At 56.2% G+C, this 23,314-nt stretch overlaps 1 protein-coding gene across 1 annotated transcript in view; it reads left to right on the top strand.

The window, feature by feature from the left end:
* The window catches only part of DCTN1 (dynactin subunit 1), a 43,659-nt gene that overhangs the window by 13,478 nt on the left and 6,867 nt on the right, over positions 1–23,314 (top strand). The window contains 11 exon segments of the mRNA XM_087935741.1: positions 13,800–13,820; positions 16,975–17,166; positions 18,351–18,548; positions 18,771–18,975; positions 19,581–19,659; positions 19,874–20,033; positions 20,143–20,247; positions 20,421–20,478; positions 20,481–20,611; positions 20,897–21,013; positions 21,913–22,065. Of these exon segments, the coding sequence (XP_087791867.1) occupies positions 13,800–13,820; positions 16,975–17,166; positions 18,351–18,548; positions 18,771–18,975; positions 19,581–19,659; positions 19,874–20,033; positions 20,143–20,247; positions 20,421–20,478; positions 20,481–20,611; positions 20,897–21,013; positions 21,913–22,065 (1,419 nt within the window).

Here is a 23,314-nt window from a genome sequence, read left to right as displayed (position 1 = left end):
CTTTGGGGGGTCCTCCAGCCCGTCCCATGGCTGCCTCCGATGGGTCCTTCTGGCCTTGCTCAACGGGGAGGGGAGCGTTTTCGAGTCTCCTGTCCAGGGACGATGAATTGGGCGCTTTCCTTGCCCTGCAAACTGCAGCCCAAGAGTGAAGCTCTCTCTGTCCCGGGAGAGAATGAGGACCCGGGAAAGGGGCCGTGAACTCCGGCCACTAAGTGGGGGCCTTTCCCCTGCTGGGCTTCGATTCTGCCCTTGATCTGGGGGGCGGGGTGGTGGTTACGGGTGATCCAGGACACGGGGGCTTTTCTTTCAGCTTTCCACAAAACGCTCTCAAAGCAGGAACACCTGGTAAAACACCTTTCCATTCAGGGGCCCTGGTGCGCGAGCCCCACCCCCTCTCCCCACCCACCCACCCCCTCCGATCTAACCTGTCCTTTTGTCCTCTTTCTATGCAGCGCGGAGTGAAACCTAAAAAGGTGGTGCCTCTTTTTTCTCGTGCGCATGAAACAGTTGTGCCCAAGGCCACACCGGGGGGCTGCCGTGGCCTCAGCGGCTGCATACACGCATGCGCCCCCGCCCCTTGCATGGATGTTCCCGTCAGGGCAGCCGAAGGGTCTGACGGGGGTCCCTGACCGGCTGAGGGCTCCCCGGGACACCTGGGCACATCCTTGTCCATCTCCTGCCTAGCGGTGCCCCGGAAAGAGCCGGCTGCTCATTCTCCAGCCGGCTTAGGATTTCTTAGGAAGCTGTAAAACCAGATGCCCCCCCCCCCCCTCCCCGTTCCGCCTGAGCTGGCCGTGAGGGGAGGGGGAAAGAACATCATGGCAGTGCCCCCTTTGCCCTGCTAATCCCTGCAGCAGTTGGGGGCTGCCCTGGGAATAGGAGCTGGGCTGTCTCCCAGGGTCAGAGCCAGCTGCGGGGAACGGCTGTGGGGATCGAGACCGTCGCCTCCCCCTGTTCCGCCCCCTGCTCCCCGCTTTAACTGTCTTCTAGAGCAGGGGAACGGCTGTGGGGATCGAGACCGTCGCCTCCCCCGTTCCACCCCCTGCTCCCCCCTTTAACTGTCTTCTAGAGCAGGGGAACAGCTGTGGGATCAAGACTGTCTCCCCCTGTTCCGCCCCCTGCTCCCCGCTTTAACTGTCTTCTAGAGCAGGGGAACGGCTGTGGGGATCAAGACCGTCGCCTCCCCTGTTCCGCCCCCTGCTCCCCGCTTTAACTGTCTTCTAGAGCAGGGGAACGGCTGTGGGGATCAAGACCGTCTCCCCCCCCTGTTCCGCCCCCTGCTCCCCACTTTAACTGTCTTCTAGAGCAGGGGAACGGCTGTGGGGATCAAGACCGTCTCCCCCCCCTGTTCCGCCCCCTGCTCCCCGCTTTAACTGTCTTCTAGAGCAGGGGTCTCTACACTTGGCGGTTTTAAGACCTGTGGACTCCCAATTCCCAGAACCCATGGCGGCCTGGGATTTCAAGTCCACCCAACCTTAAAATTTGCCAGGTTTGGAGACACCCCTCCCCCACAGCCTAGAGTCTCCGTCCACTGCTCTGCCCCAAAGCAGTAGGGAGGACGGGCTTTTTACTGCGGGGCTATGGGGAGAGAGGGCTGTGAAGACGCCGTTGGAGGAGAATTAGGCAAAGGGGTCTGGAGCGCTGTTCACGCTGCCCAGCAAGGAAAGGAGCCCTTTGGGGGGAGGGTGGGGGGGGTCCCCGCCCTGGATAGTGAAGGAGAAGCAGAGGCTGAGAACAGGCTAGAGGGGGAGAGGCCAGGCTGCTCAGCCCCCCCGAACCCCATGGACGGAAAGTCCCAGCCCCGTTTCTAAGGTAGAAGCAACAGAACCAGGCGGCCGAATTCCCCTGCCCCCTTCCTCCTTTGGCTTCCAGCCTGCCCGAAGAGAGGTCCTACCTGTTTCCAGGGGGAGGGGGCTCCATCCTCCATGGCCGGACACAGAAGCTCCGAACTCAGCGGGGATCATGGATGGGTGGGTGGGGGAGAACCTCCTCCTCCTCCTCCTCCTTCCAGCTCTGCTTCCTCCCCGCCGCTGCATGTGCCTGAGGCCCGGGCTTGCATGCCTCGCTTGCTTGCGCCCGCTGCTTGCAGAACCGCCTTCCCTCCGTCCGCCTGGCTTTGCATGAGGTCCGAAATCTGGCCCTGGTTCTGTCGCTGCCCGTCTTTGAGGAGTGTCTGGCAGACCCCCCCCACCCACCCCACCTGCCGGCACGCTGTGACGTCTCCCCTGTTTTGGCTTCTGGCAACAGGTCTCGGCTTGCCGGGCTGCAGGTGGCTTTGGTGCCCTTGAGAGCCCCGGGGCGGCCCCAGCAAACCCCGGGAGGGAAAGCGAGGCTGGGAGCGGCTCCGGTCTTTGTCCTCCGCCTCAGGGCAGCCCCCCCGTCCCCCCCAACTCCATGTTATCCAAACCGAGCTGAGTCCAGGGGGGGCTGGGATTGTGGGGGGGGGGCTCTTGTAGCTCGTCTCTCTGGGTCCAGGCAAGCTGTTGATTGGATTAGTTGGAACCTCTGGCTGTCCTTGTGGGTGACAGGTGGCTGTGGGGTGGGGTGGGGGGGAAAGGCCCCTCCCTCCCTCCCCACTCGGGCCCTGCCATCTGTCTTCCGGTCTGGGAGAAGCTCAGGTGCTGAGGCTCCAGGGGTATTGCAAGGCCAGAGGAGGGCAGGCGAGTTCCCGGCCAGAGTCGTGTTTCTCTGGTGGTGCAGGGGGGTGGGGGGTCCTTGGGTGCTCAGCCCCAGCCTGCTTGCCTGTGCCTTACGGAAGTCGGGGTGGTGTGGATGTTTGAAGGGCAGCCTGGGGTGGGATGCCATTTAATTACCAAAAAACCCCTTGGTTTTTTTCTCATTCGATCCTGCAAGTGGCCATCCCGAGAGGAATCCCTGCAGGAAGGTTGGTTTCAAAGGAGGAACCTTTTGGGGGTGTCGCGATCGAAGGAAGGGGCCTCCCTTGAGCGCCTGTGGGGTTCCAGCGGGACCCTGGGCTCCACCTGTGCAGGGAAAGAGGCCCGTCTCTGCCCTCCTTGGCAGACCAGAGCCCTTTGCTGCGGGGGGAGGGAAGTGGGGGCTCTCCAAGGATAAACTGCTTTGGAGCAGACACAATGGTCGCCTTTCGGATGTCTCCTCCCCCAGCCTCCCTCCCCCAGCCTGGAATCGTGTCTCAAACACACACACCCTCACCCCTCCCTCTCGGTGGCTGCATATAATGGGCCTTGTTTCTAGGCAGCAGCCTCTCTGGGGAGCAGCCTCCTCGGGGCCTGGCGTCCCCCGTCTCTGCTTGCCAGCTCAGCCTTGGTAGCGGCGGCTGCTCCGGCTGCCCCGTGACTCCCTCAGCCCTTTTCCGAAGGGAGAAGGGTTTCATCTGATCGCTCACAAGGCAGGCCCCAATCCCAACGCCCCTAGATTTTCTTTCCCTCTCTAGAAAGATGGTGGCGGAGGACATTAGCCCTTCAAATTGGGAAGCGTTGCTAATCAAATTTAAAAAGGCAGGCGGCCCCGTGGAGCCAAAGTTGCGCCGGCTGTTCTTTTGCGCCTTCGGCTACTCGCCACCCGGCCACGTGGGAGGCCACGTTTCCTCTCGGAGGAGCCGGCGGTGGGCCTGCTGCAAGTCAGAGCAAGCCATAGGAGCTTTCATTCTGGCTCCTGAATGGGAATAGACAGAGGTGGCCCTGGACTTACAACACTTCATTTAGTGACCCTTCAAAAGTGACAAAACAAAGTGAAAAAAAAAAAGGGGGGGACTTGGGACCGGTTTTCACACTTGGGACCGTTGCAGCATCCCCTGTGGTTGCGTGATCAAAAATCCAGGCGCTTGGCAACCGGCTCGTATTTATGACCTTTGCAGCGTCCTGTGGGTCACGCGGTCCCCTTTTGCGACCTTCAGACTAGCCAAGTCAACGGGGCAAGTCAGATTCCCTTAAACAAACCAGGTGACTAACTTAAGAATTGTAGTGATTTACTTAGGAACAGTGGCGAGAAAGGTCGTAAAATGGGGCAGAGCTCACTTAACGGATGTCTTGCTCAGCAACGTAAGTTTTGGGCTCAGTTCTGGTCGTAAGTCAAGGGCTACTTGGACCCTACTGTGAGCATTTTTATTCGTGCAGCAAAATCCCTTTTTATTCTCAGCCCGATGGCCGATTTGTCGTCCCTCGGGGCTTGGAAGATACGCCTGAAAGCGCCAAGGAGAATTTGGGGAAGGGGCTTGTGGGAAAAATGCTGATCGGATGCAGGTTCTCCTGGTCCAGTCGTGCACTCTGTCTCCTTCAGAGACCCCCAGTCTGGGAGACTCCCCCCAGTTCCTCCAGACCCAGACCTTCTGGTCTGCTTAAAAGCCACCTTGCTCCCGCCCCCCACCCTCCATTTCATGGACTCCTTGAGCCCCCGAGCCTGAATGCAGGCCCAGCTGCACACTGGAGGCGGGGGGGTCTGCAGCAGGGAGGGAGGGGGCCTCGGGGATAAAACCCAGCAGGTCCCCTCTCTGCCACTACCTTCTACCAAGAGTTAGTCACTACTCCAGGTAGAAAGAAAGTCTCCCGAGGGCCATCGTTGCAAGACTTGGTGGTCCTTCTCTTTCCCAGAAGGCCTGGGGGGGGGAGGGGGACGACCAGGCCGGAACTCCCCCATAGAGATGCAGCCTTAGACTGAAGAGTGAATGGAAGCAACCCTCGGGGGGGCATTTGGGCACCGACCCTGCAAGGAAGGACGCTCCAGCTGGCTCCTTGGAAGCTCCTGGAGGGAGCCTTGGGAAGCAAAAAAGGCCAAGCCGGATGGAGGAGGGGGGGAAAGGGGAGGCGTCCACACTCCAGGTGCACGTCTGCCCCCCCGTTTTCTCCCCATCCTCCCTCCCTCTGGGGAAAAGCACCTGCCCCATCTCTGGTGCAGCCACCCCAGACGCCGACGCCGCAGCTCTGGACCCAGAAGCTGCCTGAAAGCCCGGGGAAGGGAGGGGGAGGGCTTTGGCGTGGTGATGTAATCAGCAAGCGGGGCGGTGGTTGGAGGCTGCTGGCGGAGGGGACGTGCCGCCTGCCCACCCGCCCCCATCCCCCCCCACCTCCCCCCTCCCCCCGCCCGCCCGTGGCTCTGGCTGCTGCTCAGATGCTCCCCGGCTGCTGTCCAGCCCCAGGACTCAAGTCCGGGATCTAGGAGGCTCCGGAAGCAAAGACGGGGCTGTGGGGGGGGGGGGGCTGCAGCCCTTTGCAGCAGGCTCTCCGGGAGGGGCTGTGTGTTGCCGTGACTGACCGAATGGTTTAATCTTCTGTCTGCTTCTCCCTTCTCCTCTTCTTCTCTGTCTGCTTCCTTCCTTCCTTCCTTCCCTTCTGCAACCATGAAACAGGCTGCCACCACACGGAAGGTACAGTCTTAAAGCGGGCAGCTGCTCCTCCTGCCTGGCACAGCTGGGGCTGGGGAGGGTGGGGGGATTGGCTGGGGGTGGGGGAGGAAACAGGAATGGAGGCGGTGGGAGGGGGGCGATGCTTGACTCTGAGGCACCCCGTTGCGTTTTGTGTTTGCCCGTCCTTCTTCGTGCGTAGGAGTTGGTGCTCTCCTCCTGCCGCTGATGGCTCTTCCTCCTCCCCCACCCCTGTTGTTGCCTGCTGCAGCAGCGGGCAGGGCAGCGGTGCAGCTGCCAAGGCCGCCGGGGTGGGCACGAGTGGGCCCATCCTGGGAAAGCCGCATGCCAGTTGCCCTCTTTTCTCCCCCCTCTCGAACCAGGCTTCCCCATCAGCCATTTTCTCTCCCAACCCCTTCGGCCAGGGCTTCTCGGGGGCTGCTTTCTTTTTTTCCAAGAGGCCGCTGGCTTCACGGCTGGCCCAGCCGGACTATCCGTGTCCAGCCCCGGTGACAGATCGAGCGGGTGGGCTTGAGGCTTAGGGGCGAGAAGGGGCAAGCTTTCCCTTGCGTTGCCTCAACCCAAGGACTGGAGTGGTGCTTGTCGTAGCCTTGGAAGTCTCCCTGGATGTTTGGCCTGCGTGTTGTCTGAAGGAGGCGGCTTTCGGGGAGCCGACTGACCCTCCGGGGGCCCCGTAGCCCAAAACCTGCAGCCCCTTCTCGAGATCCTGCTAAGAGCTTTGGAAGGGCCTTCCTTTTCTGCTCTCCCGGGAGGTGGAAGGAGTCCAAATGCGGGGAAGTTACCAAGAGGGCCGCAGGAGGGTTGGATGGCAGCAGCCTTAAGAGGCCGAGCTCAGCCCCAGGAAGGGAGCCCAGGCGCTGGGAAGGAACCTGGCAGAGGAGAAGGGATTGGAGAGGGACGGTGAGGACCCCGTTTGCTCCTTGCATGTGGCAGAGGAACCAGGGGATCCTCGGGCTGGAAGGGACTTTCCATCGGTCTCATCCGATCCCCTGCTCAGTTAGTTCCTTTGGGACGGATGCTCTTCCCCTCCATTTGGAGATTTTTGCCGTCCTCCGCTCTTGTTATGGCCAACTGCTGTTAACCTTCCTGGTGCTGGGAGATTTGGCCTTCTTCCTGGCAGGAAGCCTCTTGCCGGTTCTGGGTCTCCTTTGCTTAAGGAAAGGGAACGCTTGGGAACGTCTCCCGGGATTTAAGGAAGCCTGTGGTGGTGGTGGAGAGACTTCCGCATGCTCAAAATCGTCCCTCGAAATCAGACTTTCGATGAAAAGCTGCTGTGTGGAAAGGGAGTAAGTGCAGGATGCCCACATCTAAACAAACCAATCAGTGGAACAACTTGCCTCCAGAAACTGTGAATGCTCCAACGCTGGAAGTTTTCAAGAAGAGATCGGACAGCCGCTTGTCTGAAATGGTACAGTCAGGGCTTCCTGCCCGAGCAAGGGGTTGGACTAGAAGACCTCCAAGGGCCCTCCTAACTCTGTTATTCTGTTATCTGCTCCTTGCTCTCATGGGAACCTTTGAAAAAACAAGCTCTGAGACTGTTGCCTAGGAGCCGGCTTTGGCTTGGGTGTGGAAGTCTAGCTGTGGATGAGCCACCAGAATGCAGAGCTGCCCTCATCTCAGGAAACCTTCATCGCTGAAGAGGGAGCACTTTGTCGAAGTCACTCCATGGGGCAGCCCCACGGCCTCCTTCACAGAATTTGATGGAGGTCCAGAAGGCAAACTCTCCCTCTTAAAATCTTCCATTTTGCGGAGCCTACTTCTGTTCTTTCGCTCAGAATCTGTTAAGGAATAACATGCGGATCAGCTCCACAATCTCTGAAATCAAAAACGATAACAAATCTTCGTCTGGAGATGCCTTCTGTGTATTTTTATTGTTTAAAAAGGACACCTAAAGAACACAGCCCATTTTTAAAAAAAACAAGGTTGAAACCCTGAAAGAAATTTGGACTTCCCATGCCTTTGGAATAAACAGAAATTGAAAGAAGATTGAAATGCAGTTTATAAGGTCCAAAGTTTAGGGTAACCAGAGTTGCCTTGTTTCTCATTTACATTTGCACTTACTCAATTTAAGTACATTGTGTTTACTCCTCATTGCAGATCATTCATGCCTTAGCGGAAGCCTTATTTTTACCTGGTTATTTTCGTCTAAGGTTTTGATGCCCTTAAATCTCTTGCCGTGACTTGCTTCTGATTTGTTACTTTCCAGCAAGGCAGGACAACCGATATTTGTTTCCCAGTCGGGAACAGCTGTGTGTGTGTGGCCGTGATTTCAGGGCAGATGAGATGGGATGGGTTGGGCTGGAAGAAAGAGGGAGGTCAGAGAGACAGGAGGGACCCAGTCCTTCCTTCCAGCCTCTCCCTGCAATGAGAAACCGCCTCCCAAAGGCACAGGGCCACTCTCTGGCCGCCTGCCCCAGGGGAGTGGTCTTCTACAGAGGTGGCAAGGGCCCTCTGGAAACAGACGCACCATAGACAGGAGAGAAATGCATCCTGGGTGAATTGTAACCAGCAAAGAAGCCTCAACTCAGAGAAAGAAGGAAAAAAAAAAAAACCAGCGAGACAATTATTCTTCCAGGGCTGCCCCAAATTCCTGAGTATAATTTTAAAGCAAAGCAGGGCTGTTGTCGTCTTTCGGAGGGAAGGAACGGAGGTTCACCTTCTCACCTGTGTGCTTTTCCCCACGTCCAAGGAAGGCCTCGGGCACCCCTTGAATTGCTTTTCTGGGAAACCGTTTACTCGGCTCCCTGGACAATTTAGGGAGCATGATTCTGTCGCCGAAGAGACAGGTGAAATCAGCGGTTCAAGATGTGGCAACAGACCTTAGTTGCATCAGGATTAATCTTGGCTTGGATTGCAGAAGGAAGCTGCCAATATTATCACAGCCCGTGAGGCCTGATCCTCCTCCAAAGAATGGCCTCGCCACATACCTGCCCTTGGGCTTGATGGGTAAACGGAGGTTGCAGGTGGCTGCAGAAGGGCCGACGTGTGCACCTCCTGAATCCCAGCTGCGCCTTGTACGGAGCTGCACATCCTGTGTTCCAGTGGGTTGATCCCACTACGTCCACGCTTTATTGCTTGAGGGGACACCCCAGCCAGGATTCTCCATTGGCAGAAATTTGAATGGAGCCCCTGTGCAGCTGCCCCCATGTGACAGAACCACTGCGTTCCCAGTGTGCAGAGCAAGAGAAGTCTGCTTGACCCTTTGTGAGAAGGCTGCACTGGGGAACTACCAGAAAAGAGCTGATGTGGTTCCCATCTTCAAAAAAGTGGGGAAAAAAAAGCAGACTCAGGAAACTACAGACCAATCAGCCTAACATCAATACCTGGGAAGATACTGGAAAAGAGAATAAAAAAAAACAGATCTGCCAACATCTAGAAACAAGTAAAGTAATAACTAGCCGTCAGCACGGGTTTGTTAAAAACAGATCATGCCAAACCAACCTTATTTCATTCTTCAATAGAGTGATTAGCAGACCAGCGAAATAGGGTGGGCATAATATACTTGGACTTCACCCAGGCATTCGACCACAACCCACTTCTTGGTAAGCTAGAAAGAAGTGGGACAGATAGCATCACCATCAGATGGACTCGCCACTGGCTGGCAAACCGTACTCAACAAGTAGTCCTTCATGGGTCTAAGTCTCCATGCAGGGAAGTAAGCAGTGGGGTGCCACAAGGTTCCGTCTTAGGCCCAGGACTCTTCAATATCTTCATTAACGACTTAGACGAGGGAATAGAAGGGGAACTTACCAAATTTGCAGCTGATACTAAGCTGGTAGGAATAGCCAACACCCTAGATCGGTGGTGGCTAACCTTTTCAGCACCGAGTGCCAAACCGGGAGCGCATGTGCACCGGAAACTGGAAGAGCAGCTCCCTGATGCACGTGCATGGAAGGGCCGGAAACTGGCTTAGCTTCCCCAACACGCATATGCATGCTGGTAACCTGGTCTTCTGGTTTCTAACATGCATGCGTGTGCATGCACTCCAGCGAGCTGCTCTTCCGGTTTCCAGTGCTCCTGTGCGCATGAAAACCAGCTGGCCGGCGCGTGCTAAGGCCCAGAAGACCAATGTGCGACGGCTGGTGTGCCCAGAGAGATGGCGCTGCATGCCACTTCCAGCACGCATGGCATAGGTTCACCATCACAGCCCTAGATGATAGGCTCAGGATCCAGATGGATCTAGACAATGGGCCCTGTCTAACAAAATAAAATTCAATTCAATAGGCAAGAAAAACCAAAAGGACCCAGATAGACTAGGTGAAACCAGGCTTAATAGTGGTAACTGTGAGAGGGATCTTGGAGTCCTAGTGGACAACCAGCGAAATAGGAGCCAGCAGTGTGTAGCAGCAGCCAAAAAAGCCAATGCAATCCTAAATTGCATTAACGCAGGGATACAATTGAGATCAAGGGAGGTACTAATACCACTCTATAAAGCCTTAGTAAGTCCACATCTAGAGTACTGCATCCAGTTTTGGTCACCACACTATAAAAAAGATGTTGAGTCTCTAGAAAAAGTACAGAGAAGAGCAACCAGGCTGATTAGGGGACTGGAGACTAAAACATATCATGAACAGTTACTGGAACTGGGCTTGGCTAGTCTAGTGAAGAGAAGGACCAGGGGAGACAGGAGAGCATCTTCCAATATTTGAGGGGCTGCCACAGGGAAGAGGGGAGGGTCAAGCTATTTTCTAAAGCACCTGAAGGCCAGACAAGGAATAATGGATGGAAACTGAACAGGGAGAGATTCAACCTGAAAACAAGGAGAAACTTTCTGACAATGAGAACAATCAACCCATGGAACATAAGTTGCCCTCGGAAGTTGTGGTAGCTTCATCACTTGAGGCTTTCAAGAAGAGACTGGACTGCCATTTGTCAGAAATGATGTAGGGTCTCCTGCTTGGGCAGGTGTTGGACTAGATGACCTACAAGGTCCCTTCCAACTCTTAATCTGTAAGTAAGTAACGTCTGTAAAAAAAAGCCCACGTTCTGCACTTTTTTTTTGCTCACAGAGCTGCCTCACGTCCTGTGGGGCTCTCACAATTGGTGCCAGGTGCTACGAATCCTGAAGCCGGGCCTGGTCTCTTCCTCACCAGCCGTATTCTGGGATTGGAAACCTTTCTGGGCTTCTGATCCTCACTGCAGCCCAAAGTTTGCTCTCAGCTGCCTGTCCACGCACTTTTCCTTTCGGAGCATTTCATCTTCCTCCTTTCAGCCCTGTTGAAATGATGGGAGAGGCCCAAGAGCCTTGCGAAAGGGAAGCGGCGGGATTCAGAAGGAAGTCCAGGAACATGGCCTCTTTGTGGCGTCCTAGCTTGCAACAGGCTGCGATGAACACAAAGCTTCGCATTTGGGGTTGTTGTCTTGAAGCTGCACGCTCAGGCGGGATAGTCTGCTCGTTGCAGCAAAATTGCTTTCCCACACACACACCCAGATGTGTTATGTTGAGCTGTGCCTGGTGACTTAGGATGCTTGTGGGTGGCTGTGGCATCTTGTGGGCCCTTGAGCCCTTCCCTGCCGTATGCACTGGATTTCAGGCTTGGCGCGTGCTCCGAGTGTGAGGTTAGGTCGGATCTATCCAACGATGAGCTCATTGAGGCTTCAGCTGCCTCTCTTCCCTTTGGGCATCGCAAGGAGAGTGGCTGCCCTAAGCATCGCTCTGCGCTGCCTCTGGATCCCCTGTTCCTCCTTAAAATGGGCTCGCTCAAATGGAGAGGAAGGCCGGAACTGGAGGTGGGCTGGATTCCAGATGAGTCAGCGAAGCTTGTTTGAATGGAGCTCTTTTGGCGAATTGTTGCCTTCACGTGGAGTCATCCTACCGAGTTGCTCCCGAGTGGATCTTCGGACTGTTGGCAGATTCTGGGGAAAGTCCATGGCATTGCTCAGCTTGCCTCGACTTAGATGTCTTGCTTTCAGCACCCCTTGTCCCTAAAACGAAAGACGTGTTTCAGATTACGTGGTTGGTTGAAAGATGGAAGCAAGGTCTGGATGCGTGGTCCGAAAGCACCGGAGGAGGCTGGACTCCCATCAGGGAGGAGCCGGTCAGCGCCCAGAGCTTCCCTCCTTGTCCCTCAGAGTCAGATGTGGCCTTCAGGCACTTGACTGAAACTCCTTCCTGATGCTGAGTCACTTCTTGCCCAGGGAGCACTCAAAGATCGCGTTGGTCTCCCAGCTGGCCACAGCAGATCGTCTGGGCCCGTCTCGGTCAGGATCCTGGATGAGCTTTGGACTAAACTAAATTTCATCCTTGCTACGAACTGCATCGAGGACACCAGATCCGTTTTCTTTCTTGTGTCCTTTCCCCCCGCCCTGCAGTCATGTTCTGCTTTCCATGTTGTTTTATGAGCCCCCAGGGCGAGCATCCAGGGTTGGAGCATATCCCCGCCTCCATGGGAGCTCACACAGTGGCCTTTTTTTTTTTTTTGATCCCGTCAGGGGAGCCGTTGGTATCATGAGATCACGGAAGGCCTCTCTCCAGGGAGAATTGGATTTGACAGCTTGTGACATCGGTTGTCGGGGCTCTGTTTCTGGGGAGAGAGCGAAATATTGCAGCCATCGTGGCGGCAAGTTCTAGGCCGCCTGGATGGTTCTTCTCTGATGAGAATCGACCCTCTGCACGATCGGCTGGTGAGAGAAAGGAAAAGGTCACCACATAGGAGGAGTAGATGAGATTCTCTCTCCTGACCTCTCCTCTGCTTTGACTTGCCGGTTCTCGTCCCAGAAGGTTGCCTGGCCTGGCACGTGAATGTTTTGTGGGAGATCTCTCCTCCTCACGTGGTTTTCTCTGCTTAGCCACTCCCTCTTTTGTGCTAGCTGATGTTTTCGGGGCTGGGAGCTTCCCTGAGGGATACAGGTTCACTGGGGGGGACAGGGCTCCAGGTGGGTCACGGTGCTGCAGAGCCCATAAGAAGCCAGGCGGAGCTGCGGAGAGGACTGGCTGCTGAGTAGGGTATCAGCCGGGAGCAAAGGCCCCCTCCCTTTTTCCCCATCGCATAACTTCTCAGATTTAACGCAACCTGCTCAGGTGCTTCTCAGCATCATCAACAACCAGAAGTAGTAGTAGTTGTTGTTGTTTTTGGAAGAAGGTAAAGCTTAGAATATCTGTGGGCTGAATTGTGGCGTGGATAGCAAATGCCAGTCACAGTTGTCGCCTCCAAGGACACATACCTGCACCCTGGAGTTGGCTCTCCCTCTCCTCCTGGGGCTGCAAAGGGTTTTCGGATCGGTTTGCGCTAGCCAGGAATGACCCAAGCTCTGCCCTTCCTTCCTATCCAGGTGTCCTGGGGATGGGGGCAGAGCCTTGGGGCAAGCAAGAACAAAGCTTTCCCCAAGATGGGCAACCGGCCGGGAGTCAGAGCCCCCTGCGCTTGTCACGCACGCAGCAGCCTTCCGACTCCCTCCACTCGTCTTCCCTGTCCTATTCCGGCAGGCTCTGGCTGTTTTCGGTTGGGAGCTGGCCTAGGAGCGCCTAGCACTGGGAAGGCCCCATTTTTTTCATAAGCCGAACCCAGATAAACACAGCCGGGCTCAGCTCAGGCTTAATGAGCCCGTGTGCCGATCCAGACTCAGCAGATGAGCTCTGGAGCTTTTGCAAAACGAGGGCGTTTTCCGAATCTTGGCGGCAGCCTCTAGGTTGGCATCTTGGCCTAAATGCCAGGGTGTGCTTAGCGGAGCCGATCCACCCTTCGGGATGGCTTCCCAAAGGGTTCAGGGGGCAAGATGCCAGGGAAAGTTAGGAGACCCTTCTACCTGCCCCCAGAGAGAAATCCCACCTCCCTCTAGGTAGTCCGGGTTTCCAAATCCCTCTCCCACTGGAAGAGTGCACTCGGCCACTGGTCCTCTGGTCCTGGGAGGTCAACAGAGGTCCAGTCAGTCCTTAGACCCTCCCCCTCCACGATCTTGAGAGCCCAATAGGCCTGGAGCCAGGCAGAAGAGAGACCAACCTCCTTTTTGCACCCGGGGCCTTGTTTGGCAGCAACCACGCTCTGGGGTTGCTGGTCGTCCGAAGAGCCTACGCTTCAGAGCTGGCCTTGGGGAGAGGCAGTGGGTCAGCCAAGTGTTTCTGGCTCTCTCCCCCTGGGGAACAGGCTGGCATCAGCAAACACATCGCGGTCTGTGGAGGGGAGGCAGGTTTCCTGGCCTAGTCCTGAGTCCGGCGAGGCAGCGTTTCATGCCTTTCTCAGGCGCTGCTGCGGCTGCGGCTGGGACTTCTGGGGACCAGGAGCCCTAGGTGGGTGCCTCGCCGGTAGCCAGCGGGGCAGAGAGAGAGAGAGAGAGGGCCCAGCGCAGAGGTTTGTGGGCTGATGCTGCACGCACTAATCTCGCTCCTGTCTCTCTTGTCGTCCCTTCACTCTATTTTCCCCTTCTGCCACTGCTGCTGCTGCCGCCACCTGTGTCTCTCTGTTCCTGTCTTCCCCGTGTGACTGTCTCTCCTCCTCTGCTTTCTGCTCCTGCCGGCCTCCAGACCGCAACGAGGAGGCCCAAGGTGAGAAAGGGTGTGTGTGTGTGTGTGTGTGTGTGTGTGTGTGCGTGCGCGCGCGCCCTGGTGATTTTGTTTTTTTTAAAAAATAGTAATTTTATACCAACTTAATGGGGGTTAGACTAGATGACCTTCAAGGTCCCTTCCAACTCTTAAATCTGTAAGTAAGTAAGCAAATAAGAAGAAGAAAAACCGAAAGTGCAGGAAAACTAGAAAGAAAAAAAAGAGCAATAAGAGTAAAGAAAAAGAAAACAAATTACTCTTCATGACAAGTATAAAGTAAATTAACCGGTCTCTCTTAAAATACAACAAACTCTCTCTTCCCATATCCCATCTGTAAATAAATCCCTAAAAGCCCGTTTTAGTCTTAACCAGCAAAGGTCCTTTTATCAGAGAGATAACAATGTAGCTATTTTTATTTATTTATTTATATTTCGTATCTCTCAACCGCCCACGTCGCTCAGATCATTGTTGGTTTGGTTGCTTTATCGCCTCATTAACCTTGATCAAATAAGCCAACTTTATATTCCTCCCTTTTACTTCTAAACAACCTGGGTCTCCAGTCCCTTCAAATAATGTCCCAGAAGTTGCTTTCTTTTCATTCCTCGTCTCTTCTCCCAAAGTTCTTCAAAGCTTTAACAAGTTTCTTTTGTAAGTCCAATATGGGAATATTGCCCAGGTCTCTCCCTTGGTTTGTTGTTCGTATATCTCTTTTAATTATTCAGACGTTAGTCAAGGTGATTTGTATGTCCAACATGGCAATTTTTTTTCCGTGTTATTCTTGTTAGCCTGTGATTTTTTAAATCTAACTTTCAGATCAAGCTTAATCTTGTTTAGTAAAACCTTTTCCTGTCCTTTTTTTTCTTTTACACTGTCTCTAGAGGCAGACACTTTTAAAATTAACTTAGGGTTCCATTGTTCAGACACATCCTTGCATATTTCCAGTGTTAAAATACTTTGCTCCATTCTGTACTAGTAAGTCTAATTTAAGGGTTTTTTTCCCCCTTCCTTTACCTTTAATTCTAATCTTCAGTTCCTTCTGGTTTCCTCAGCTCTCCTAGGTAAATCAGGAAAAAACAACACAACAACTTTATTGTAGGGTTGCAGTAAGAGAGCCTTTCAAGCGTGCAAGTCCCAACCTCCCCGCTACCACTCGTCACTCTCTGATCCCTGAGGGTGGGCCTTTCCTCAGTTTCTTTCTCTGTCCGATGGGCATGGATGGGTGGGTGGGATCCTGAATTCTTTCCTCCGGTGGCTTCCTGGGCAGCCTCTCTGGGTCAGAAGGCCTTTTCTCGGCAGTGGAGGTGAGGCAGCTTTCCAGGGCAGAGGTACTCCAAACTTGGCCACTTTAAGACTTGTGGACTTCAACTCCCAGAATTCCTCAGCCAGCATGACAGCCATGTTGTGGCCCTCAAGCAGGGGGTCTCCAAACTTGGCCACTTTAGGACTTGTGGACTTCAACTCCCAGAATTCCTCAGCCAGCACGACAGCCATGTTGTGGCCCTCAAGCAGGGGGTCCTCAAACTTGGCCACTTTAAGACTTGTGGACTTCAACTCCCAGAATTCCTCAGCCAGCATGACAGCCATGTTGTGGCCCTCAAGCAGGGGTTCTCCAAACTTGGCCACTTTAAGACTTGTAGACTTCAACACCCAGAATTCTGGGAATTGAAGTCCACAAAGTCTTAAAGTGGCCAAGTTTGAGGACCCCCGTTCTAGAGGGAAACTAGATCTATTTGGGGGAAAGGGAGGAAAATAAATGGCCTCCGCATCGGGCAGTTGGCCAGGCCAGTGTCCACTTCCTTGTTGCAGGAATCAGCTATTTCTGCTGCACTCCTCCCTCCTTGGGGACCAGGGCCCGGCATCTCCTGAGGAATTTCAGTCCAGGTTGTGTCCTCACCTCCCCGTGGGGCCTGTGAGGGAAGACTGCCTCTGCCTTTAGGACCCTCCTCCCCTCCTCTTCCCCCCACCGGAGTCCTATCACATCCCACCTCAGCCTGCCCTCTTTTCTCAGGGCCAAACATGCCCAGAACCACTTTCTCTAGGATCTGGTTTCTGCCCTCTTCCGCTTTCTCTATACATGCAGGGTGAGGCCCTGATCTGGAACTGGCCCTTGAGGGGGGGGGGGGGGCTGAGCAAAGTAAATAAAGTTGGAAGGATTTAACTCCCCCAGTTTGGAAAAGACAGCCTAAAATTGTGTTTACCTTCCCTTTCCACCCCACCAACCCCGTGGCCTCATAATCCCAATTTGCAGGCAAATGGTCCTTGCTCTGCCTCCGTTCCCCACCCCGACTATTTTCGGTGCGGCTGCTCTTCTCCTTCTCCTGGACTTTGGATTCTTTTTTTTCCCTCGGTGAAATGATTTGCATTCTCAGTTTCTTCCCATTGTATTCAGTCTATTTTTTTATAACCTCGAAGAGCAATTTTAAATGTTATTCTCTTTTGGGGGTTAAACTGCCCTACCCAGGTTGTCATCTGCAAATTTGATAAGCGTTCCTTCCGTCTTTTCCTCCAAGCCCTTAGTAAGGACACAGAAGGGAGCAGTGACCTTTGATTTAGGGTTCGTGCTCTTACATAATACAGCTGATACGATTACTCTCCTTATATTGTATAATTTCCTCCTGCTATACCGGAGTGGATAGGTGTGGGGTGGGAGGGTGGACGGATGCTGGGGTCTGAGGAGATGAGAGCTCTGAGCAGAAGGACCAACCTGAAGGCTCAGTTTAAGACCACCTTGCCCCTGCCCCACCAAAAACTATGGAAGAGGGAAATGCCTCAAAGTGTGAAGTGGGACCCTCCTGGGCCCCCCCCAGAGCATCCCTGTCAGTCTGGGCGAGATGATGCTTCAAAGCGGGGGAGAGCAGCCCCCTTTGGGAATTGTAGGCATTTTGCCAGCTCCCCCCCCCCCACTTCCCCGGTGGCCACACAGGTCTTTCTGCAGGCTGTTCTGCTGCCTCCTTTTGAGCGGCCAGCTGTAAAATTTAAAAAGTTTTGCCTTTTGCAGATAGCCGGACTCCTCACTTCCTTGGCATTTCTTCCAGGAGCCGTGAGCGGTTGTGCATCTTACATGGGTGCCACTTACAAAGGCCGAGGCAGACGTCAGGCCTGGCAAGATCTCTTCGGGTGAAAATGCTCTTCTCTCACCCATCCTCTGTCGTTGCAGCCTACCCGAACCGGCAGTTCGGCCACATCCAGCAGCACGGCGGGGCTCTCTGGCTCGGCCTCAGCCTCGGCCGGGGAAATGAGCAGCAGTGAACCAAGCACCCCGGCACAGACCCCTTTGGCTGCCCCCATGGTGCCCGTCCCGGCTCTGGCATCCCCAGTGGCTCCTCCAGCAATCCTGTCGCCAACAAAGGTGAGGAGGGGGAGGAGGAAGAGTGTGTGTGTGTGTGTGTGTGTGTGTGTCCGGTTGCACATTTGCAACAGGCATCTGGGGAACCTGGGACGGGCTGCAACCTCCAGATGCCCTGGTTGCAGGTGTTGGGTATTGCTGGTGAGATCCTGGGTGCGGAAGGGCTGCTTCCTGTGGAGTCAGGCGGCTTGCAAGGGGGGCAGCCGAGGCCAAGGGCCTGAACTGGGGCTCAGCATTATGGGAACACAGCCCTCTTTCCTAAGGTCGAGCCAAGCCAGGCCACAGGTAGCAGCCTCAAGAGACACCCCCCCCACGTCTTCTCTGTGGCCAAAGGGTGGAAAGAAGAGGATCTCTTCCCACGGAATTGCGGCCTTTTCTTACAGACTATCCTTGCAGTGAAATCCAAGGCTCCACCAGTCAGGATGGGACCCTCCCACAGAATCCCCAAATCCCAGCATTGGCCCCTCTGAGGGTCCTGCAAGTCGAAAGGCTGCCTAGGCCGCCCTTCGTTCCTTAAGCTCCCTTCCTTCCTCCGAGGCAGACTCTGGCTCCTGTGAGCAGGCCTTTTGCCCTCCCTTTGCTTTCAAGCTCAGTTCAGCTCTTGGCCTGCCCCACCCCGGAAGTCCAGAATCCACGCCAAAGGAAGCACGAAGCCAGAAGGTCTCCAAACTTGGCCACTTTAAGATTCGTGGACTTCAACTCCCAGAATTCCTCAGCCAGCACGACACCCAATGCCTGTCTGAGGAATTCTGGGTGTCGAATTCCACCAGTCTTAAAAGTGGCCAAGTTTGGGGACCCCCTGCATTAAGCACAACCCACAGCCGGGACAGAAGGACGGCGACAGGTTTGCTGCGAAGAAGAATCACACGTCACTTGGCGACTAAAGGTGGTTGCACCGTTTGGTGGGCCCGTTAATCCTGTGACCGACCGTGCCAGGATGGCAGTTCAGGGGGCAAGATGGCATTCCCCCTCCCCACAAAAATGAATGCATTTCATTTTGCTCGTGGCATTGGTTTCATTTGAGAAACGATCCCACCCCTCGCTAGAACCAGGAATTGGACAAGAGTGGATGATCTGGAGCTGCCGGGGGGAGGGGGTGGGTGGGGAATGTAGCCAGGGGGTGGAGGGAGCCCTTCCTCCCAAGGGAGGCCAGGGTGATTCAGAGGGCCCCTCCCTCTGCCCGGCAGGAGGAGGAGTCTCTGCGAGGGCAGGTGCGAGACCTGGAAGAGAAGCTGGAGACCCTCAAGATGAAGCGGAACGAGGACAAGGCCAAGCTGAAGGAGCTGGAGAAGTACAAGATCCAGCTGGAGCAGGTCCAGGAGTGGAAGAGCAAAATGCAGGAGCAGCAGGCGGAGCTCCAGAAGCGCCTGAAGGAGGCCAAGAAGGTGGGCTGCTCCGCTTCGGGAGGGGAGGGCAGGCAGGCAGGGAGGAGACCCCGCCGGACTTTCCCCTTGACGGAGCCACCTTGGGACGCGCCGCCCGGCTCTCCTTTTGCTTGGCGGCCTTCTCTCCCCACATCGCCCTGATTGATAGCCGCCAGTCGGGGATCGGGCCCCAGGGTATCAACCACGTTGCAAGCCCCGTCTGCTTCCTCCCGGCCCCTGCAGGAAGCCAAAGAGGCCCTGGAGGCCAAAGAGCGCTACATGGAGGAGATGGCCGACACGGCCGACGCCATCGAGATGGCGACCCTGGACAAGGAGATGGCCGAGGAGCGGGCGGAGTCCCTGCAGCAGGAGGTGGATTCCTTGAAGGAGAAGGTGGAGGATCTCACCATGGACCTGGAGATCCTGAAGCATGAGATCGAAGAGAAGGGTGAGCCCCCACCCACCCACACACACACACACCGACAGGCAGGCTGTGTGGGGACTGGAATGGCGAGTGCCTTGAGGGCAGAGCCACCACCTGACCTCTGGGCTGCAGCCTCAGAAACGGTCCCTGCTATGCCTCCAGGAGCTCCTTTCCCCAATTGGGGTGTTTTCGGGGGGCGGGGGGGGGCTTCTCTCCCCTTCTCCCCCTTGTGGGCCATCTGGAAGCACCTAGGCAATGAGGGCAGCTGACGTGGCCTGGGGGCTCCGGACCGCCTGACCCACAGCTAGGAGCGGGTGGAAGGGTCACGGGAGGAGAGAAATTTGATGAAAATACCAAAGGATTCAAAAGAAAATTCCAAAATCACAAACGTTTTGCACAAATCTATGGATTCTGCCTCACGTGGCCCTAGAGGAAGGCGTATTCCAGAGCTGGCGACAGACTAACGGCGGACATCAAAACGATCCAGACTCTGAAATTTAAATAGGTGGACAGACAGACAGACAGACAGACAGGGCAGGGACACCACATTTTTGTTTCATCCACCACTTCATACGTTCTCTGTGAACCCTCTGCGTGTGTGTGTCTGTGTGTGGTTTCCAATTCTGCAGGTTCTGAAGGAGCTGCCTCCAGTTACCACGTCAAGCAGCTTGAGGAGCAGAACGGCCGCCTGAAGGAGGCCCTTGTGAGGTAGGCGCACCGGCCGCTGGCGAGGACAGCAGGAAGGGGGGGTCGCAGAGAAGCTGCCTGGGTGGAGGGGGCCGGGTGGGGTGCCCAGGCGCCGGGGCAAGTAGTAGCTGCCCCCCTCCACTCCTTTGGCTTCGCGGGGGAGGCAGAGTCTGCTCCCCTCTCTGGCCTGGGGGGGCTGATTCCAGCTCCCTCCCCCCTCTTCGTGCCCTGGAAGGATGCGGGACCTGTCTGCCTCGGAGAAGCAGGAACACGTGAAGCTCCAGAAACACATGGAGAAGAAGAACACGGAGCTGGAGGCCCTGCGTCAGCAGAAGGACAAGTTGCAGGAGGAGCTGAAGCAGACCGAGGGGACCATCGATGAGCTGAAGGAGCAGGCAAGTCGCCGGCCAGGGGCGTCGTCGGGCCAGCTCCGGCTCCCTCGGTGCTCCAGAGACTAGCGGTGGTTCTCCCGCACCGCCCCCTTAACCCTCCTTCCCGTTCCAGGTGGATGCTGCTCTGGGGGCCGAGGAGATGGTGGAGACGCTGACCGAGAGGAACCTTGATCTGGAGGAGAAGGTCCGCGAGCTCCGCGAGACGGTGGGCGATCTGGTGAGAGCAAGGAGGACGGAGCCCGGCTTGAGGGCGGTGCCCATAGGGGGCTTGGGCGCCAGAGGGAGCGCGCCACGTTTGGTCTCCCTTGAGAAAAGGGGTGGGGTCTTGCTCGGGACGCCTCGCTATCTGCTCTTTGGGCGGCCCCCTTTCTACCCCCTTCTCCCCCTTAGGAAGCCATGAACGAGATGAATGACGAGCTGCAGGAGAACGCCCGGGAGACGGAGTTGGAGCTCGGGAGCAGCTGGACATGGCCACGGCTCGAGTCCGCGAGTCGGAGAAGCGGGTGGAGGCAGCGCAGGAGACGGTGGCCGACTACCAGCAGACCATCAAGAAATACCGAGAGCTGACGGCCCACCTGCAGGTACCGGCGGCTGCAGAGGCGGCTGCAAGCCGGGGTGACCCAGAGGGAGAGAGCCCCCAGGAAGAGGTGCCCGGATCCAGGGTTGGTTTCTGCCCATCAGCTGCCCCCCCACGTTTTGACGTGGCCCAAATAAGGGAGGCTGAGGGTGCCGCACACAGAACGCCAGCTTTAAGCCCACCCCGTCAGGGGTCTCCTAGCCAAGGGGGAACAGCCCTTCGCCTGGGACGGTCTGAGGGTCTCGGCCCTGGCCCCGCTTTTCGCTGACGCTGCCTTTCCGCTCCGCAGGACGTTAACCGAGACCTGATGAGCCAGCAAGAGGCCTCTGCGGAGAGGCAGCAGCAGCCGCCGCCCGAAATGTTTGATTTCAAGATTAAATTTGCCGAGACAAAAGCTCACGCCAAGGTAGGACGGCCTCAGCCTCAGCAGCTGCCCTCTTGTTCCTGGCGGCTCACGTAGCGGTCGCTGGGCGGAAGGGGCCAGAAGGATTCCATTATAACTGTTCAACTGGGGGGCTAAGGCACCCCAAAACATGCTCCAGGCTTGACCTGTGACCCTGATGGGGCCGCAGCGTTCCTTCTGCTCTGGTCAAAACAACTCCTCCTTTCTCTTGGTCCAGTTCTCCAGCCAAAGAGACTCTCCACAGCTCAGGGCTGAACTCTCCGATGCCCCCTGAGCCGCTGGCCTGCTGGCCGACATTTCCCTGCCCACCTAGGTCAGGCTATCAGTGCGAGTAGCGGCCCTGAAAACCTCACACTCCCCTGCACTGAAGGGGTGAGGCAGTTGGGACATGAAGCGCCTGCAAGCAGCGCCCACAGCTCAGGGGGGGCCCTCAGCCCCCCCCCCGGTAACGTGTCTTAATGCAGGCTGTGAGCCTCCACGATCGTTCCAGTCCCGCCTCCTGTCCTCCGACTTTCTTTCTTCTGTTGCTTCCCTTTCTGTGGCGGATGCCCAGGTGCATTAAGTCTGGAGCCAAGGCGGCCCCTGTTCTGCTCCTGGCCTTGAGCTCTGGCCCTCTTCCCCGTCCCTCTCCTGCCTCATGGCCCCCCTCCGCCCTTTCCGGTCACCCGGTGGGGCATTTCTTTACCCGGATCTGCTGCTGTGGGGAAAAGCCCGTTTTAAATGAGGGAGGGTGAGGCCAAGAAGCCCAAGCAGGTAGGCTGGGACCTACGTGGGGCATTTGAACGGAGAGGGAACGCCCGAAGGCCTTCCCCTGGGGGCCAGGGACCCCCTCCTCCTGGCCATCCCCGGGGCTGAGGGGGATCCCCCAGGCTGGGCCCCATCGGAGCACTCTTGCCTTGCAGGCCATCGAAATGGAGCTGCGCCAGATGGAAGTGCAACAGGCCAACCGGCACGTCTCCTTGCTCACTTCCTTCCTGCCCGACAGTTTCCTGCGGCACGGCGGGGACCACGACTGCGTCCTGGTGCTGCTGCTGCTTCCCCGGCTGGTGGGCAAGGTACCCGAGGGCGCCTGGCGCTAACTTTCCCTCCCTTTGGGATCCCGGCTTGTGTGGCGCGAGAGGCGGTCTTTGCCATTCAAGCGTTCCCCCTTCTTCCTCCTCCTGGAAGCGGTTGGAGAAGTCCCTGAGCGCCGAGTTCACCTTCAAAAATCCTCCGCTTCCGATCGCTGGCCTGCTTTCTTCTCGTTTGAACTCCCGTCTGCGATCAAACTCGGACTCCGCTTAGCGGAGAACCCTGTTTTTTTTTTAAAAATCACAATCAGTGAGGTTTCCACCTGCTTTGAACAGGCAAAAGAATATCCTTTCCCTGTGCAAAAATTGACATTTTCGTAAGGCAGAAGAAGATTATGAATAGCCCGGTAGTAAATTATGCCCAGCGACTTCTTGTAGCTGTGATTTAGGGCTGACAGCCCCCCCCAACCCAACCCACCCCCCCCAGTCAGAGGCAGCAGCTCTTTTAGGAGGGAGAGATCGAGTGAGTCGGATCAGGTCTCCCTCCAGCACCCAGGATCTGGCTACAGCAGCACCGAGATCTGGAGGTGCAGGGGGGGCTTCTGGAGGGCAGGGTCGCCTCTAGCCCCCTTCCCCCAGGCAGAGGGTGGAAATGGGGGCCCGTCTGCTGAGGCCCCGACAGCCCAGGGGTGGGATTCAAAAACTTTTACTACCACTTCTGTGGGCGTGGCTTAGTGGGTGTGGCCATGTGACTGGGTGGGTGTGGCTTTTTTTTGCAGGCCCACCCACCCACCCGTTTTGGGAGCTTCTTAGCCACAAAGGAGCCTCTAGGGAGGCGTTTTGCTCCCCTAAGGCAGGGGTCTCCAACCTTGGCAGCGTTAAGCCTGGAGGACTTCAACTCCCAGAATTCCTTGCTGGCTGGGGAATTCTGGGAGTTGAAGTCCTCCAGGCTTAACGTTGCCAAGATTGGAGACCCCTGCCCTAAGGCTCCTCTGGGGCTCTGGAAGAAAAGGCACAGAGCATGGGAGAGGCATGTAGCACCCCCCCAAGCTCCGTTTTGGGAGCTTCCTAGCCTCAGAGGAGCCTCGGGGTGTGTGTTTTTGCTCCCTTAAGGGTCCTCCGGGGCTCTGGAAGGCAAAAAATGGAGGGGGGGGGGGCTGAGCTCCTCTCTCCATTTTTTGCCTTCCTGGGCCTCAGCAAGAGGAATCCCAGCACAGCTGGTCTTATCTACAGCTGATTGTTGGGAGGGAAAAAAAACACGAAAGAAATACCTTAGGCCACGGGTGGGCAAACT

Source organism: Pseudonaja textilis, chromosome 6 (assembly GCF_049901715.1).
Source record: "Pseudonaja textilis isolate UNSWEBS1 chromosome 6, rPseTex1.2, whole genome shotgun sequence".
NCBI lineage: Eukaryota > Metazoa > Chordata > Lepidosauria > Squamata > Elapidae > Pseudonaja > Pseudonaja textilis.
The sequence above is the reverse complement of the archived record's forward strand: the minus strand, read 5'-3'. Positions and strand labels throughout refer to the sequence as shown.